Below are 15,068 nucleotides of genomic sequence, written 5' to 3' on the forward strand. Positions count from 1 at the left end.
CAAGTTTGGGGCCCCCTGTTCTACAGCATGAAAGTACCAATGTTTCTCTTAAAGAGCATCAATCATTCTTCATGACAGGAATCACCTAAATCTTCAGTTAAATTTTTCGGGTAGTTTCATATTCCATACTCACCAGAAGCTCCTTATACTTTGGCCTTTTGGATTCATCCTTTGTAAGGCTAAATAATTAATAAAAAGATTACAGATCAAAATGATTGCAGAAAGCCATTTGATTTAATTCTTGGACAGCACAAGTTAAAGGAATTATCAGAAACAAGTAATTCTAATGTATTTGGGCACATATTCATTTTCCTGTGATGTTGCTATAACCTACAATTACTTGTTTTCAAATTTTGTACCCACACTGTACAAGCATTAAATCTGTAGCACTCATTTATCTATGCTTCCTTTTTCCTGCCTTCCAAGCCTGTTCTAACCCCTTAGAAACAGTTTCTAAAAAGACATCTAATATATTAGCTTATCCTGTCAAAATAGCAATAATCAATAATTAACAGTGGATCAGTAACAAGACAGAAGATAGCTAGAAGATAGGGGAAAACCACAGCAGCTTTTTAAGAGAAAACCTTAGGCTTTCCCAATGCTACAGAACAAGTAATATCACTTTGTTAAAGCTTCCTATGCATCAACACCTGCAGTCCATTAAGAGTAGATTTATTCCAAAAACAAAATTTACATGAAAACCGGCAGGGAGAGTCATTCTATCTGGATTGAAACATCTAAGTTTAATAAGCTAAGCTACTGAAAAACTGTCTTTCTGTGAGCTACTCCTTCATGACAGCAAAGAAACTAGGGAATTATAGCTAACTTTACCTTTCTGTAACACCCAAAGAAATAAAGGATTGCCAATGTAGTTCAACCAGTATGAATCTGTGATTGACAAGTGATTGTGATTAAATTATTCATTCAAATTACAAGATTTATAGGCCACTCCAATCCACCAACTGTGAGCAGTGCATAGGCCCTCAGTATTGGACATTAAAATCATACAACTATATCCTACATTCCTATGGAACTGCAAATCCTGAATAAGTAACAGCTTGGTAGAACAACCAGATTTTCATCAATTTTCTAAAAGCCCGGAGGGTCAATTGTATATTTGGAGAGTTACAGTTCCAAGGAAGGGTTTGCAATGCAAAAAACATGTTATGTGGCCCCTGATAGTGACAATCTCCTATCATAGTGAACCTACCCTACTGAATCCTATCAGCTGGACAAGTATTACTGATTTCTGGGAAATGATGGTCCTACAAACCATTAAGGGTTTGAGAACAATCAGCATCTTGAATTGCACCTGGAAGCGAAGTAAGCAATCCAGTACAGTTTTTGGAGTAGAGGTGAGAATGGTAACAGAATGAGAAAATATTAAGGGAAGAGTTTTAGAAAATAATATTTAATTCTAAGAAAGCATAAGAAATTCAAAACAGCCCTGCCTTGATTTTGTTTAGTGTAAAGGCAGACTATAGAGAAACTGCTACAAAAGCAAAAAATAGCATCCATATTCTGGTTTATTTGAAAGCCACTAAACAAAGCTCCAGTTTGAACATAAGGGGAACCTATAATTTAACTGCAGGTTCCTAGTTTTGGCCTTGTGTGTGCAAAGGGATAGTGAAATAGTGTTTAAAAACCAGTTTAAATATTGCTTACTAAGCCATAAACTGATGGTCAAAATGTGTTCTATAGAGTGTTTGAAACATTAACAAGAAAACAGACTGACTAAATTTCCAAACAAACCATAAAACCTATTTCTGTACTGTTGTCAAGAGACTGACATGGATATTTCCATGAAATCATCAAGAGTTGAGCATGTCTCAAAGGAAATTTACTACTAAAGTTACACTACCCAGAAAGTTCATTAAGCTTAAAAATATCTTTCTTCTGTTTTTCTTTTTACATACCGTATTTTTCAGAGTACAACACACACTTTTTCTACCCCCAAAAGTGGGGAGAAATGTCTGTGCTTCTTAGACAATGAATGTTGTCAAAGCCACACCTACCTGCCTTTGGCCTTTGCCTCCCAGCAATTTGCCTCCTTGCATCAAACAGTACAAGTAGCTGATTGTAGCTGATCAGTCTCCCAATGATCAGCTGTTTCAGGCTGCAGAAATTGCCATTTCCCATTGCCGCCTCCGTGTGCCCCATTTTCAGCCTCTGCATCCCATTTTCAGTCCGTTCTGATCCCTGCCACCCAGAACAGGCTGAAAATGGGGCACACGGAGCCTGAAAATGGGGTGTGCCAAGGCTGAAAACAGAATGCAGAGGCTGAAAATGAGGCGTACGGAGGCGGCAATAGGCTATAGCAATCCTTGCAGCCTGAAACAGCTGATCATCGATCCAACTGACAATCAACTGCTTGTGCTAATCAGGCTGTACTGAAGCTGACCAGGCTGTTTGCTATTTGCTTCAAGGAGACAAACTACTGGGAGGTAAAGGCAGATATTTTTTTTTCTTGTTTTCCTCCCCAAAAGCTAGGTGCGTCTTATACTTCGGAGCATCTTATACTCCAAAAAATATGGTAATAGAAAGTTCAAAAGCATTTTTTTTATCCTTGTTACTTTTTACATGTCTGAATTCCTGTTTGGTTTGTAATTATTTTATTGGTAAATTGGATAATGTTTCCCATCTGTCATACTAATTGCAATGAGACTCAGAAACAATTCATTTTCTCCAATATTCTCCAACAATTCATTTTCATTTTCTCCAATATAATGTAACAAATGCATTGCAAAGCTGCAAATACAACCAGAAGAAGAAGTCTATCAATTCTTGTCACTAAACTTTATAGCTAGGGTAGGCAGTCCAATGTCATCCAAATATTTTGATTAACCTCTACTTCAGTGATCAGAGTTACCGACTTAGGACTATGAAAAAAAATCTGGAAGGTACCTAGTTGCCTACTCCCATCAGCAGTACACTACACCAAGGGCTAGATACTTGTTAGTCCATGCCCAAATCTTACTTTTTAGAAAATTTTAGGGCCAGATGTAGGATCATAGCATAATATGGGTAGAAAACAACTATCTCTACTCACTTCTACTTAGTATATTGTCTCAATCATAATCTTGGGTATGACACACCAATTCATACTTAAACCAAAAAAAGTACCAGGATCCTCTATGATAAGAGAAGGAAACATCTACTCAGTCATAGCATCTCAGATACAGAATTCAATTCTGTAGTTCAATTAGCCTAGATCGGTGGTTCCCAAACTTTTTCAGTCCACCACCCCCTTTGTGCTATAAACTCATCCTTGTTGCCCCCCACCCAGGGGTGGGATTCAAATTTATGTGGGTGTGGCCTAATTTGAGGGCATGGCTTGCTGGTCATGTGACTGGCTGGCGTGGCTTGCTGGCTGGGCGTGGCTTGCTGGTCACATGACCGGATAGGTGTGGTTTGGTGGTCATGTGACTGGGTGGGCGTGGCCAGGTGACTGGCAAACCAAATACAAGTGGTCCTCACTTAATGGCCGGTTGTTTAGCAAGTGTTCTAATTTATGACCAGCCTCCCCAGAGATACTTGACCTGTTTTTAGAGTTTTGACAGCCATGCACACACATACACACACACTCCCTTCTAACCCTGCTGGAGCAGGTCATTGGACTAGAATCGGCAAAGCAACTCTGATTAGATTCTAGTAGTGAATAAAATCTAATCAGAGATGCCTTGCTGATTCTTGCTGATTTGTTTTATTTTTACTTCTTTATTTTATGTTGCTGAATTGCATTGACATGTGTGTCCTTCTTGTGCACAACCCAGAAGCTTTTGTGATTCTTTGTAGCAAAAATTACTGACCTCTGGCTTTGCTCTACTTTTCAAACGTGCCACCACTGCCATGTTTTAGGTGCCAGCCCCGCAGGTCTACCCCATTGAGCCTGCTGCACCGGAGGGACCTGCCCAAGCAAGTCTGAGTGAAGCAGTGCACCAAGTCAATGGGGTGAGCCTGAGAGAGGGAAAGAGAGAGAGAGAGAGAAAAGAAAGAGAGAGAGAAAGAGAGAAGGAAGAAAAGAAAGAGAAAAGGGAAAGAAAGAAAAAGGGACAGATGAAGAAAGAGGGGGGTTGGAAGGGAGCGAAAGAAAAAGAAATAAAGAAGGAGGGAGGGAGGAGAAAGATAATGAGATGTCTATTCTAGTCCAAACACCTGCTCCAGCAGAGTTAGAAGGGAGTGTGTGTGTGTGTGTGTTCTCCTCGTAATTTACCAGTACATTTTGGTTTTGCCTTCTTCAGAATTGGCACTGTAATATATTGGGGAAAAGTAATTTTTTTGGGTGGAGATCTGGTCCAATGGATCCTGTTTAAAGCCTCAACAAAATGTGAGAGGTTCCTGATAGTCTTGATCATGTTTCATCCACAAAATCTTTAATGTGGAAAAGGGCCTCAGTCTAAACTAGACCTCATCTCTCTCTCTCTCTCCCTCCCTCCCTCCCAGACTGGTTTTGCTCTACTTTCCTAATGTGCCTGCAAGGCCAGCGCTTCGAACATGGATGGATGGATGGAGAGAGAGAGAGAGAGAGAGAGAGAGAGAGAGAGAGAGAGACAGGTAGGTAGGTAGATAGATAGATAGATAGGTAGATAGATATATTGGTAGATAGGTAGGTAGGCAGGCAGGCAAGCAAGCAGGCAGACAGACCTTTTGGTTGGATGTATGGATAGGTAGGTAGGTAGATAGATATTGGTAGGTAGGTAGGTAGGTAGGTAGGTGGATAGGTAGTTAGGTAGACAGAAAGACAGGCAGGCAAGCAGGCAAGTATGTAGGTAGGCAGACAGACAGACAGACAGACAGAATGCGACAGCGGCGGCACTTTGGGAAAGTAAAGCAAAGCCACCATCATTGCATTCGAGGCACTGGCTCCGGAGCAGTGCAACAGTCAGTGGGGTGAGCCTGCAGTGCCGGTGCCTCAAACGGCCCCCTGCTGCTTTTTAGCGCCCCTCTGCCAGCTCCCTTGGGGGCACTAAGAGGTGGCAGGGGCGTTCGAGGTGCTGGCACCGCAGACTCACCCCATTGACTGTTGCAACAGAGAGGTGCAAGAGACTCAATGGGGTGAGCCTGCACAGCTGGTGCGTCGAACGCAGTGGTGGCACATTGTGAAAGTAGATCAAAAATGACTGCCCTGGGCTTCCTCAACCCTGCCCTGTTCCAGGAAGGAGGGAACAGCACTGCCCTCTACGAAGTGAGTGCCCCAAGAGGGGGGGCAGCTTGGGAGGCTGATCCCTGGCAAGAGGGGCATCCTGTGAACTTGCTGTCAGGCACAGCAACTACAAAGAGAGGTGGGCTTGGCTGAGCAGGATCCTGGATATTGGGCATGTGGTCAAAGCTCCCTTCCTCTGCCTCCCCAGGTCTGGGGTCTGCAACCTTAAACACTCAAAGAGCCATTTGGACCTGTTTCGCACAGAAAACAAAACACTGGGAGCCCCAAGACATGGGTGGGTGTGGCAACTGAATGTCAGTTGAGTCACATGACCCCCCAGGTTTTGTGGTTTTGTGTGTTTTCTATGAGGAACAGGTTGCTCGCTCTCTCTCTCCTCCCTCCTTCTCCCATCTCTATCTTTCTCCCTCTTTCTCCTTCTCCCCCACTCCCCACCCCTCTTCCAAACTCCCACACCCAGGGAATAACTGTAAGGAAATTTGGCCACGTTCTTTCTGTCTCTGGAAAGATACAAAATAAACCTTGCATTCCAAAAGGAGTGACAGTCAGGCTTGTATCTCACAGTGCTACAAGGTTGCTGCCTTAGATCGCTGCTTAATCCTTGCAAAACCGGCCAGAGAGAGGGGAACAGACAGAGCTGAATTGAGCCAAATCTCTCTCCCTCCCTTTGTATCTCTCCCTCTGTGTGTGTGTGTGTGTGTGTGTGTGTGTGTGTGTGTGTGTGTGTGTGTGTGTATCTCACTCTCTCTCGCTCCCTGTCTGTGTCTCTTCTCACTCTCTCGGAAAGCCCTGTGTGCTCTCCTTGAGGCTCTTTGCTGTCCCCTTTTCTTTCTTCCTTTTGGAAATCTGGGCTGGCTGAAGAACGAGAGGAGGAGGAGGGAAGCCTCCATCGTGGCTTCTGCTCGTTCCTCAGCTAGCCTGGATTTTCAAAAGGAAGGAAGAAAAAAGGATAGCGAAGAGCCCCAAGGAGAGCACACAGGACTTTCCAAGAGAGTGAGAAGCTTCTTTTCTTTCTTCTTGGTGAGTTTTTGGAAATCCAGGTTGGCTGAGGAATGAGCACAAGCCGTGGCGGAGGCTTCCTTCCTCCTTCTCCCCTCCTTCCCCTCTCGTGCGCACCCTCCAGGCCCCACCACAGCCGGCTCCATGGCTGTTCGCTGCTCTTGCAGCACCTGTGCAGCACACTCAAATTTAGTGCACTTTACTCCATCCCCTCCTCCTCCTCCTGGAGCCCATTACAATGCGGTGCATCGGAGCTGCCGCATTCGAGGCGCCCGCTCCAGAGCAGTGCAATAGTCAGGGCCTCGAACGTCCGCCCCCCTTGCCTCTCAGCGCCCCCACAAGGCATCCCCCCCCCAAGGGGCGGTACTGCCCACTTTGGGAACCACTGGCCTAGATCATTCTGTTTATTGAGGACTTATCAATAAGTTATAATAATTTGAGTCTTTTAATCTTAAAACTATATTTTTGATCATACTGTGAATTTCCTTCTTGTATTTTGATTTTTTTAAAAAACATTATTTCGAGATCATCTGTTGCATTTTAAAAATTCCATGTTTTTTTAAATCTGCAAATTTTAACATTTGCAGAAAAAATATTTTACAAAGTTACATAGAAATGTCACAATAAATAAAGATTAGTATTAATTTAAAATCTGAAACTTAACAGTCTGAAGGGATTGATACACGTTCCTAAGAAAGACTTATTAAATAAGCTATAGTTGACTAGTTCTCATTATCATGCTTTAAGTGTAAGGCATAAACCATGTTATGCAAAAAAACAGAACCCTAAACTGGTGGTTCTCACTGTTTTCTTCACCACAGACCTCCTTTAAATAACTTTGTAGCCATGGACCTTGGCCACAGATCTCCAAGACTTAATGCAAAATTTATATTTCTTCAAACCTACATGGACCCTGTGAGAACCACTGCCCTAAACCATTCATCCAGAATAAGATCAAAATGAGACATACTCACCACAAGTTGACAAAGTTGATAAAACTTTGGGAGAATTCCCGTTCCTCTGAGTTGCTCAGTTGTGGTGGGTCTCCTTTGACCACTTGTGTCAGCTGATCAAATACACTATTCCATTTAGGATAGGGAAACCGTCCTGTGGCTAACTCATACTGCAGCAAAGATATCATCACAAAACACACAGGCTTATTCAACACGAAGTTCACAAAAGTAGAAACAGTTGCTGCGGTTATTATTGTTGTTGTTGTTGTTATTATTATTATTATATTCCTTTTGAAGGAGCCGGGTGCAGGTTATAGTGTAATACAATAATTCTATAGCAATGATAAAACATAAATCAGTGCAGATGTAACTCTCCTAAATGGTTAAGAGGAATGATCCAGGCAATTATATCTACTAGGCATAGGGAAACAACTATTTTCAGCATTGTATTAGACTAAGCCATTTGAGAGCTATCTTCCTGGGAAAGAAATTCAATAATTCACTATAAATAAAGCTCTACCTTACCTCAGCTGAAAGCCACAGTAGTTGCATTATTGGTGTAACTACAGATTATCACAAAATATGTCTATGGAGATTCTGAGTCATCCAGGTCATGGTTGTCCCAAAGGTGCTTTTTCAAGAGGAAAGTCCAGAAAGTCCAGTTGCTTCTTGAAAAAGCATCTTTGGGATCACAAAATATGTAAGTCAGTACAAGAGAGATTAACTTTTAATAGTTTACATCCTAAATTATTGAGGATATGATATACAAGTAGTAATCCCTTAATTTGTGCCTGGGAGATTATACTCGGCCATTCCCATTAAAATATGTGCATTCTGTATAAACTGTAGCTTTGCAACAATATTCTAGTGCAGCTTCACACAAAGCACATAGCCTAGATCCAAGAAAAGCCAGGGTTTATCACTTGAAACTAAACAGAAGCATACATTTATTTCTCATGGTCAAGAATACATATAGAAAAAATAATACTAGCATTGAAAAGGTTAGTGCTGCATGCTCCTTTAAATCTGTAACAAGTAACAGTATTTCACTTCACTAGTGCTGACCAATGATTTAAAACTTTCTCATTAGACAGGCCCTCCCACTCCATTTATGCTAAAAAAACAACAACCCATGACTTTCTATTTGAAGCAAAGTATTCTTTACACAAGCAATGGTTTTATACGTCCACTAGGGGGAAGCACCACATGGTACAGTAAAACTGAAAGAAGTGGACAAAGAAGTGTAAACTCTGTACTTCTAAAAAATTCAGATAGGCAGATATTTTATGTTTATAAAAGCAACACTAACTTTTACATTTCCCAAATTCTTCTATCACTTCATAAGCAGATTTAAGAATTTCTCTTCAGCAACATTCACTATTTCTTACCAATGTAATCCCTAAGCTCCAGACATCAGAACGGACATCATATCCTTGCCTGGATGCACTAGGGTCTATCCTCTCTGGCTGAAATAAGATAGAAAAAATATAGGTATAAAAGAGAAAGATCAAATATATCAAAAGAAATGATATAAAGATTACACAGTGAGATGGAGGTAAGACTTAATATAACACCAACATTTCCCTCATCAAGTATCACTTTAATGAAGAGCAAAAACCAAACAGAATCCTACAATCTGGTTAGCAATTTCTGGACTCTGTATGAATTGTGCCAGTTAAGCATAATTCGATCAACTGTTTGTACATCAAAAATCTAATGCATCTAAGCATACTTCAGGCCTCAGTACATGTCAAGCATTTCTTAAAACTGGTGCTTAAATTGAGTCTCTAGTTGCTTGTATAAAGGGGAGATCATGAAAAGCAACCAATGTGCTTTTAATTCAGATCAGGAGCATGCTCTCAAAACAGGGTGTGAAGCTGCTTTTTGTTCAAAGCAAATTTAGGCACATTTTAAAAAGAGCCTACTATCATACTACAGTTTAGCATTCAAGGCTTCCACTCTCTTTCCACAGTAAACCTGAATCCTAATTTTCAAACCTATTTCAATTACTCTTTTTCTCTTAAGGAAAAGCAAAGATTCCAATGATGATGAAATATGTCTCCAGCACTGCACTTCATGGAAATCATCATTTCCTGCCTTCTGCTTTTTACTGTAGAAAGCTTTTTCTAGGAACCCTCTAACTCTAAGGTGAGACATTTATTCCTCCTGCAAACGTCCTTGATCCTTCTATTATTAGAGAATCCAGATTATTAAAGATTGTTAAAATATGTGCATGATTTGCTGTGCATCTGAATGAGCCCCCAGGAATGTAATGTTCTACAATAATACTGAAAAAGCCTCTGGACTGCACAAGCAGTAGTATATTTTCAGCCCCAGCCACTCACATTTGTAAGACATTAATGATGTGCTCTGGCCAGATGCAGCATAATTAGAAACTTAGAAATAAATATAGAATTATTTTTGCTGCCTAGATCAAACCTCTAGAATCTTAATTCACTCAGGGGGTCTTTTCAAAATCAAACAGTGCTTCTCCCCTAGCAAACAAATTGCTACCCAATTTACAATTCATATGTGTGTTAATATTCCCACTGCCTCTGCAAAAATACCGACAACTGAAAGAAACTTCCTGTAATGATTCCTATTCTTCCTTATTCCCTCCAAAGGAATCCGTTTCAAACCTTTCTCTAGGATCACTACGATCTCATATAAAGAAAGCTATGAATAACAAATATTCTTGTGTGTATTAAAGTGCCAGAATTAAAATTTCTATAATCATTTGGAGATATTGCTATTAAAATAGATTGTTCTTCTTTTCCCTTAATGATATTCTGACTGTGGGCTCCAAGGTAAAGCAAAGGTGAAATAAAATGTGCTGGACTGCCATTCAAGCTACCAACTCTTTAGTTTACTTTCTTTTTCTCTCTCTCTCTGGCAACAATAGAACTGGAATATTGGCAAGATCTATAGGCCACTACATTAATTTGACATACAGCAACCTTTGACTGGAGATTATCTATAAACTACAATATCACCTTTTCAACACCTAATTTGGCAATCCCTGCCATGTATAGTTTAATACTTAATATTATCAAACAATTTAAATTTATTAATCTATCAACATTTTGGGTGTTTCATATTACTTTCCCCTCCCCAGACCTAAGACCATTTCCACCTTACTATAAACTACAGGGCAGAAATAGCTTGTTGAGGACAAGTGTTGTATTTTATTATTGTTATAATTTTAAGAATTTTTCTACTGGCTCTGTTCTGGTTCTCCTTCTGTTTTTATGATAATAATTCTAGGTCTGGGTTCTGTTTTTAAACAGAACCCAGAACCCATTTTAGAACTAAAGACCATTTTGAAAATCCTCCAAGAAAAACCAGGGAGAAATAAATTAAATAGCCACATATGTACACAGTTATCCACTAGATAGTTTATCCACTAGATCCCTTTTGAATACATTTAGAAAGAGGTCTCAATACTTCTGAGTCTCTTAGTCCATTAGATATGCAGACCATGTCTAGGTAGCAGGTCATACAAGAATGTGGCAAACAATGGACTTAACAACAATAAAACTAGGTAATAGTTTTGCCTACTGGCAAGAATAAGATAACCAAACTTGAAGATAAGGGGTTGAATAAGGCTTCAAGAATCCAGAAATCGAGGACACAATGAAATGAATGTCTTCAGTCAGCCGTTCTCAGCTGGTAGTCCATATAATCCAGCTATATTAGAAATGGTGTGAATGAGATTCAAGAGGAGTATCAAAAAACTTTATTTCAGTTTTTAAATGTATAATAGCTATAATAATATCTTCTTAGAAATACTGAGCCTTTTTTATTATCATTTGAAAAACCAGGTTCTTTGCCATAACAAGTAATGGAACTGAAAATATGAGACAGTACTTCAAACAAAGCTAAGGACACCTATTTTGCTCCTTATCTCCCCAAACTGTACCAACCCCCCGTAATATTTGATTTCCTCTACTTTCATGGTTAAAAAATAGAAGATGCTGGGCTACATGTGGTGTCTAGGCTGTATTTCTTACATTTCTAGCTCCGTAACTTGCCTTGCATATTCCTTTCCCTGTCAAATGTACTAACAGTTCCAAGTTAACTATCCAGCAATTTAGACAATAAAAACTGACCAAGGGATCCTGGATATTTAGTATTACTACATATCAGAGTTGTGAAAAAAACAAAAAAAATATTCATTTTTATTCTCATTTCAGCAATTAATTTTTCTAATCCCACTTACTGCCATATATGGCCTGCATCCAGCATCTCTGGTTTTGGCAATGGAGTCTACAAGTTGTCCACTAATGCCAAAATCACAGAGTTTAATATTTCCATTTCTATCCAGAAGAATATTGGAAGGTTTTATATCTGAAAGAAAAAAGAGTAAAGACATTATTTATGAGGGCAAATCCCAGTTAAGTTACTTTTATTTCAATCTATTAAAAGCTCCTAAACAACAAGAAACAAGATCAAGATTTTGTCTGCATCTTTACTGGAGAAACCTGATGTTCTCTATCCTCTCCCCCACCATTCTTAATCAATAGTGATGTGCCAAACATTTGGAATTTGCAACAGGTATTTCAAAGTTGATATAGGTCCTTCTAATCTCAACGTAAGTTTTTCAACTCTGTTTTGACCTCACCAAAAGTCTTCTGAGCTCCAAACGTGGAATGTTTACAATCAAACTATTTATCAAATCAGATAAAACATGGACAAAAGCACATTATTCATTGTTCATGGCTAGTGACAATCTGAAAAAACTAAAAGTGATAAGGATAATTTGCTAATACTTAATTTCTTAAATCCTTTTTATATTTAACAAATACAATATAAGGAATGTAACTAGGAGGAAGATTAGTAAGAAAATGTTCATCCAAGCATCCATGTTTCTTTGGTCTATACATACAGATCTCACTGGGTCATTCCATAAGTAACTGATCAGCTATGGGCATAATGTGATAGTTTCTTCTCATTTGGGCTTTTACAACATATACACACAAACTGAGATTATTGCTTTTAATTAAAATTATACAGCACAAAAGCAAAATATAACCTAATGTACTGTACGTAAGGAATTACTACGCATTATTTTAACCCATGTATGAAGGTCCATTGTGAATCTGAAAGTCAACATGGATTCCACTAAATGATGGGTAAAGTATTTGCATTTTTTTCATCAACTAAAACTTGTTCTGAACACATGGGTCAGATGATAAAGTGTAAAAGAAAAAAAAAGGAGATTAAATTAAGTTAAATTCACAATGTCTGCCATAGTGTGCAGTGATTAGAAGGCAGTAGTGCAGGCTAACTCACTGCTCACTCCAAGAGTTTGATTTTGAGCGGCTCAAGGTTGACTCAAACTTCCATCCTTCCAAGGTCGGTAAAGGAGGACCCAGATTGTTGGGGGCATTATGCTGACTATGTAAACAGCTTAGAGAGACCTGTAAAGCACTATGAAGCAGTATATAAGTCTAAGTGCTATTGCTATTATTTCTTTAACCACAGGAGTTGGATTGGAACTTTTTGCAGATCAAGCTAGCACAGTAAGCAATAGAGAATGCTGGGAGTTTTAATCTGGACTGGAAAGTTGAAAGGTCCATGTCTTTACATTAAGCAGTATTTTAACCTGTCCGGGGGCAGTGTGTCATCCAGATTTCCCAAGGGTGAAAGAAGGAACTTTTATTATTATAGTTGGTCATTTTGGGCTTTCAATATAAATACTTTCAATTATACTGTACATGGATTTTAATTACTGATAATTATTAGTGTAACCTGACAGGTGATGTGGAAAATTACAATGTTAGAAATTCAAATAATTCATAGCAACAAAGCAAAAAAATCAATTATAAGCCAGTGTTTGGGACCTGGAATTTCCTTTCCTGCATGTGTGGAAAAGAAAACAGTGGGCATTTTTCCCCATTTCCTGAACGTCCCCTCCAAAAGTGAGTCCTCACTGTTCCAAATGCCTTACTCTTTAGTTCTTCTGAAAAAAATTTTTAAATTGCTAATCATGGAGGCAGGAATGAGCAAATACGGCCATTTTTACTAGTGGAAGCACCATTTGGAGGATATAAAACTGAAGGTATATTCCTGCAAATGATGTGTTAAGTAATGAATGATCCACACCAATGCAATAGAGAGAGTAGCAAATTAAAGAGTAAAACAAATTAGAAATGATAGTAGGTTAAAGAATCGAAATCAAAGGGTTTTTAAAATGATAAAGATAAATTGTGACATCATTAAATGTCTTAAATTACATATAGACAGATGCAAAGTCTCTGAATGGTTCCATGTTTTAGATATGTTTCCAAAGATCCAGTTTGAAAAGTTAGATAATTTATTTGTATAATAAAGACATACCCAGGTAGCCCTACCTCTGTGAATGATTTTCAAGTTTTCTTTTAAGTGGTTTAATGCTTTCACAGTCTAGGAGAGAAGAAGAAAGTTTTATGGAGTTCTACTGAAGTCCTATTAATATCGCAATTCAAAATCAACAAATGCTTTCTAGAATGTATTTCAGGAAAATTATAAAGCAGAAATCCAAAAGTATCCTTTCAAAGTCTTAACAAAACATTTTTACAACATATTTAATTTTTTTTAAAAAAAGATAATTGGAAAGCATTCAATAGTACCAGGAAGAAAGAAGAAAGATGAGCACAGGTAGTCCTTGGGTTACAATCCTGATTAGGATTGGAATTTCCATTGTTAAGCAAAACCCTATATATATTCGCTTTTCCAGGTAGACATAGTTAAAATCTCAATATAATGTAGCTACCAACTCTCTGATGCTTTTCTCCAGTTCATTTAGCCAGACAAGGGAGATTTAAACAGTTGTGATGGGAAAGTATAATGCATGTGACTCCCCTTCCCACTTAAATAACATGGTTTAAGAAGCAGTAGCAGCATGGCTGTGATGGTTTGTAAAATTTCATTCTATGCCTCTTTTTCACCACCCCAATGAACATCATTCAACCTTTCTGTGTCAATCAAGAGAATGTTAAGTAGTGGGCTAAGAATTGCTTTGGTTGAAACTGGGTTTTATCCTTTCTATAAGATTCTCTGTATTACAATTCTGTCCTCTGCAATCAACCAAACAGCTGACTGGGTTGAAGCAGGATAGAAAGTACACACACACACACACCATACCCTAAACACATACATACCATACTCACTTTTGGTAGTACACACACATACCATATTCACACTTCATCCAGTGAATTGCCAACATTTTTTTCTTAGCAAACAAAATAAGCCATTTTAAAAGAAGTCAGCAAAATATCAGAGTTTCTTCAGTAATAAGTCTTCAATCAATCAATCTCATTGCTATCTAGAAGCTGGTATGGGAAAGCAAAGCAAAACTGAAGCACATAAACAAAAAGAGGAGCTTTCAAAGAAAACTTACAGCTAAAGTGATTTTGCCTAGAATTTCTTCCGGAATAACGTCATCTAATACACTATATACATATTTGTAAAATTTATCAAACGAGGTAGACATGAGCTCCATACAGATCCAACAGTCACCCTAAACAAAGAAAGAAAAATGGTTATGATTTTTATTGTTAATGTAAAACATGTTATAGATGTTCTGTGTTAACTAAAATAAGCAATGAAAACCTTCTCACATACATTAATGGATGTTCTATTATCCTTAATGTTAAGCAAGCAAAAATAACATTCTTCAAATGTACATCTTGAACAAATTCAAAATTAACCTATTTCTTATATTAAAGGAAAAAGTACTATTTTTTAAAAAAAATTATATATTGACTACCTAATGGGGTGCACTGTATAATTAAGTGACATTGTCCTTTTGTTAGAAAAAAAACCAATCAATTTCATTATATGAAGACAATTATATTTGATTCACAAGTGGGTTAAATTTTAATTTATTTCATGAAAAAGAGATGTTTTCTACTTAATGTAGCTTGTTGAGTGAATGAAAAGAAAATTATATTGTATGACTTTTGTCCTAAAAT

The 15,068-nt window shown here is 38.3% G+C and overlaps 1 protein-coding gene across 9 annotated transcripts in view; it reads right to left on the bottom strand.

Moving 5' to 3' along the window:
- MAP2K4 (mitogen-activated protein kinase kinase 4) overlaps positions 1-15,068 on the bottom strand; it is a 67,718-nt gene that overhangs the window by 2,848 nt on the left and 49,802 nt on the right. For all 9 annotated transcript variants that reach the window (XM_087922960.1, XM_026702114.2, XM_026702113.2 and 6 more), the window contains 6 exons: positions 14,495-14,614; positions 13,467-13,518; positions 11,333-11,460; positions 8,502-8,579; positions 7,135-7,283; positions 134-179 (listed from right to left, as the gene is read on the bottom strand). In XM_087922960.1, the coding sequence (XP_087779086.1) occupies positions 134-179; positions 7,135-7,283; positions 8,502-8,579; positions 11,333-11,460; positions 13,467-13,518; positions 14,495-14,614 (573 nt within the window). The remainder of the gene's footprint in view (positions 1-133; positions 180-7,134; positions 7,284-8,501; positions 8,580-11,332; positions 11,461-13,466; positions 13,519-14,494; positions 14,615-15,068) is intronic.

The sequence above is a fragment of the Pseudonaja textilis genome, chromosome 2 (assembly GCF_049901715.1).
Source record: "Pseudonaja textilis isolate UNSWEBS1 chromosome 2, rPseTex1.2, whole genome shotgun sequence".
Classification (NCBI taxonomy): domain Eukaryota; kingdom Metazoa; phylum Chordata; class Lepidosauria; order Squamata; family Elapidae; genus Pseudonaja; species Pseudonaja textilis.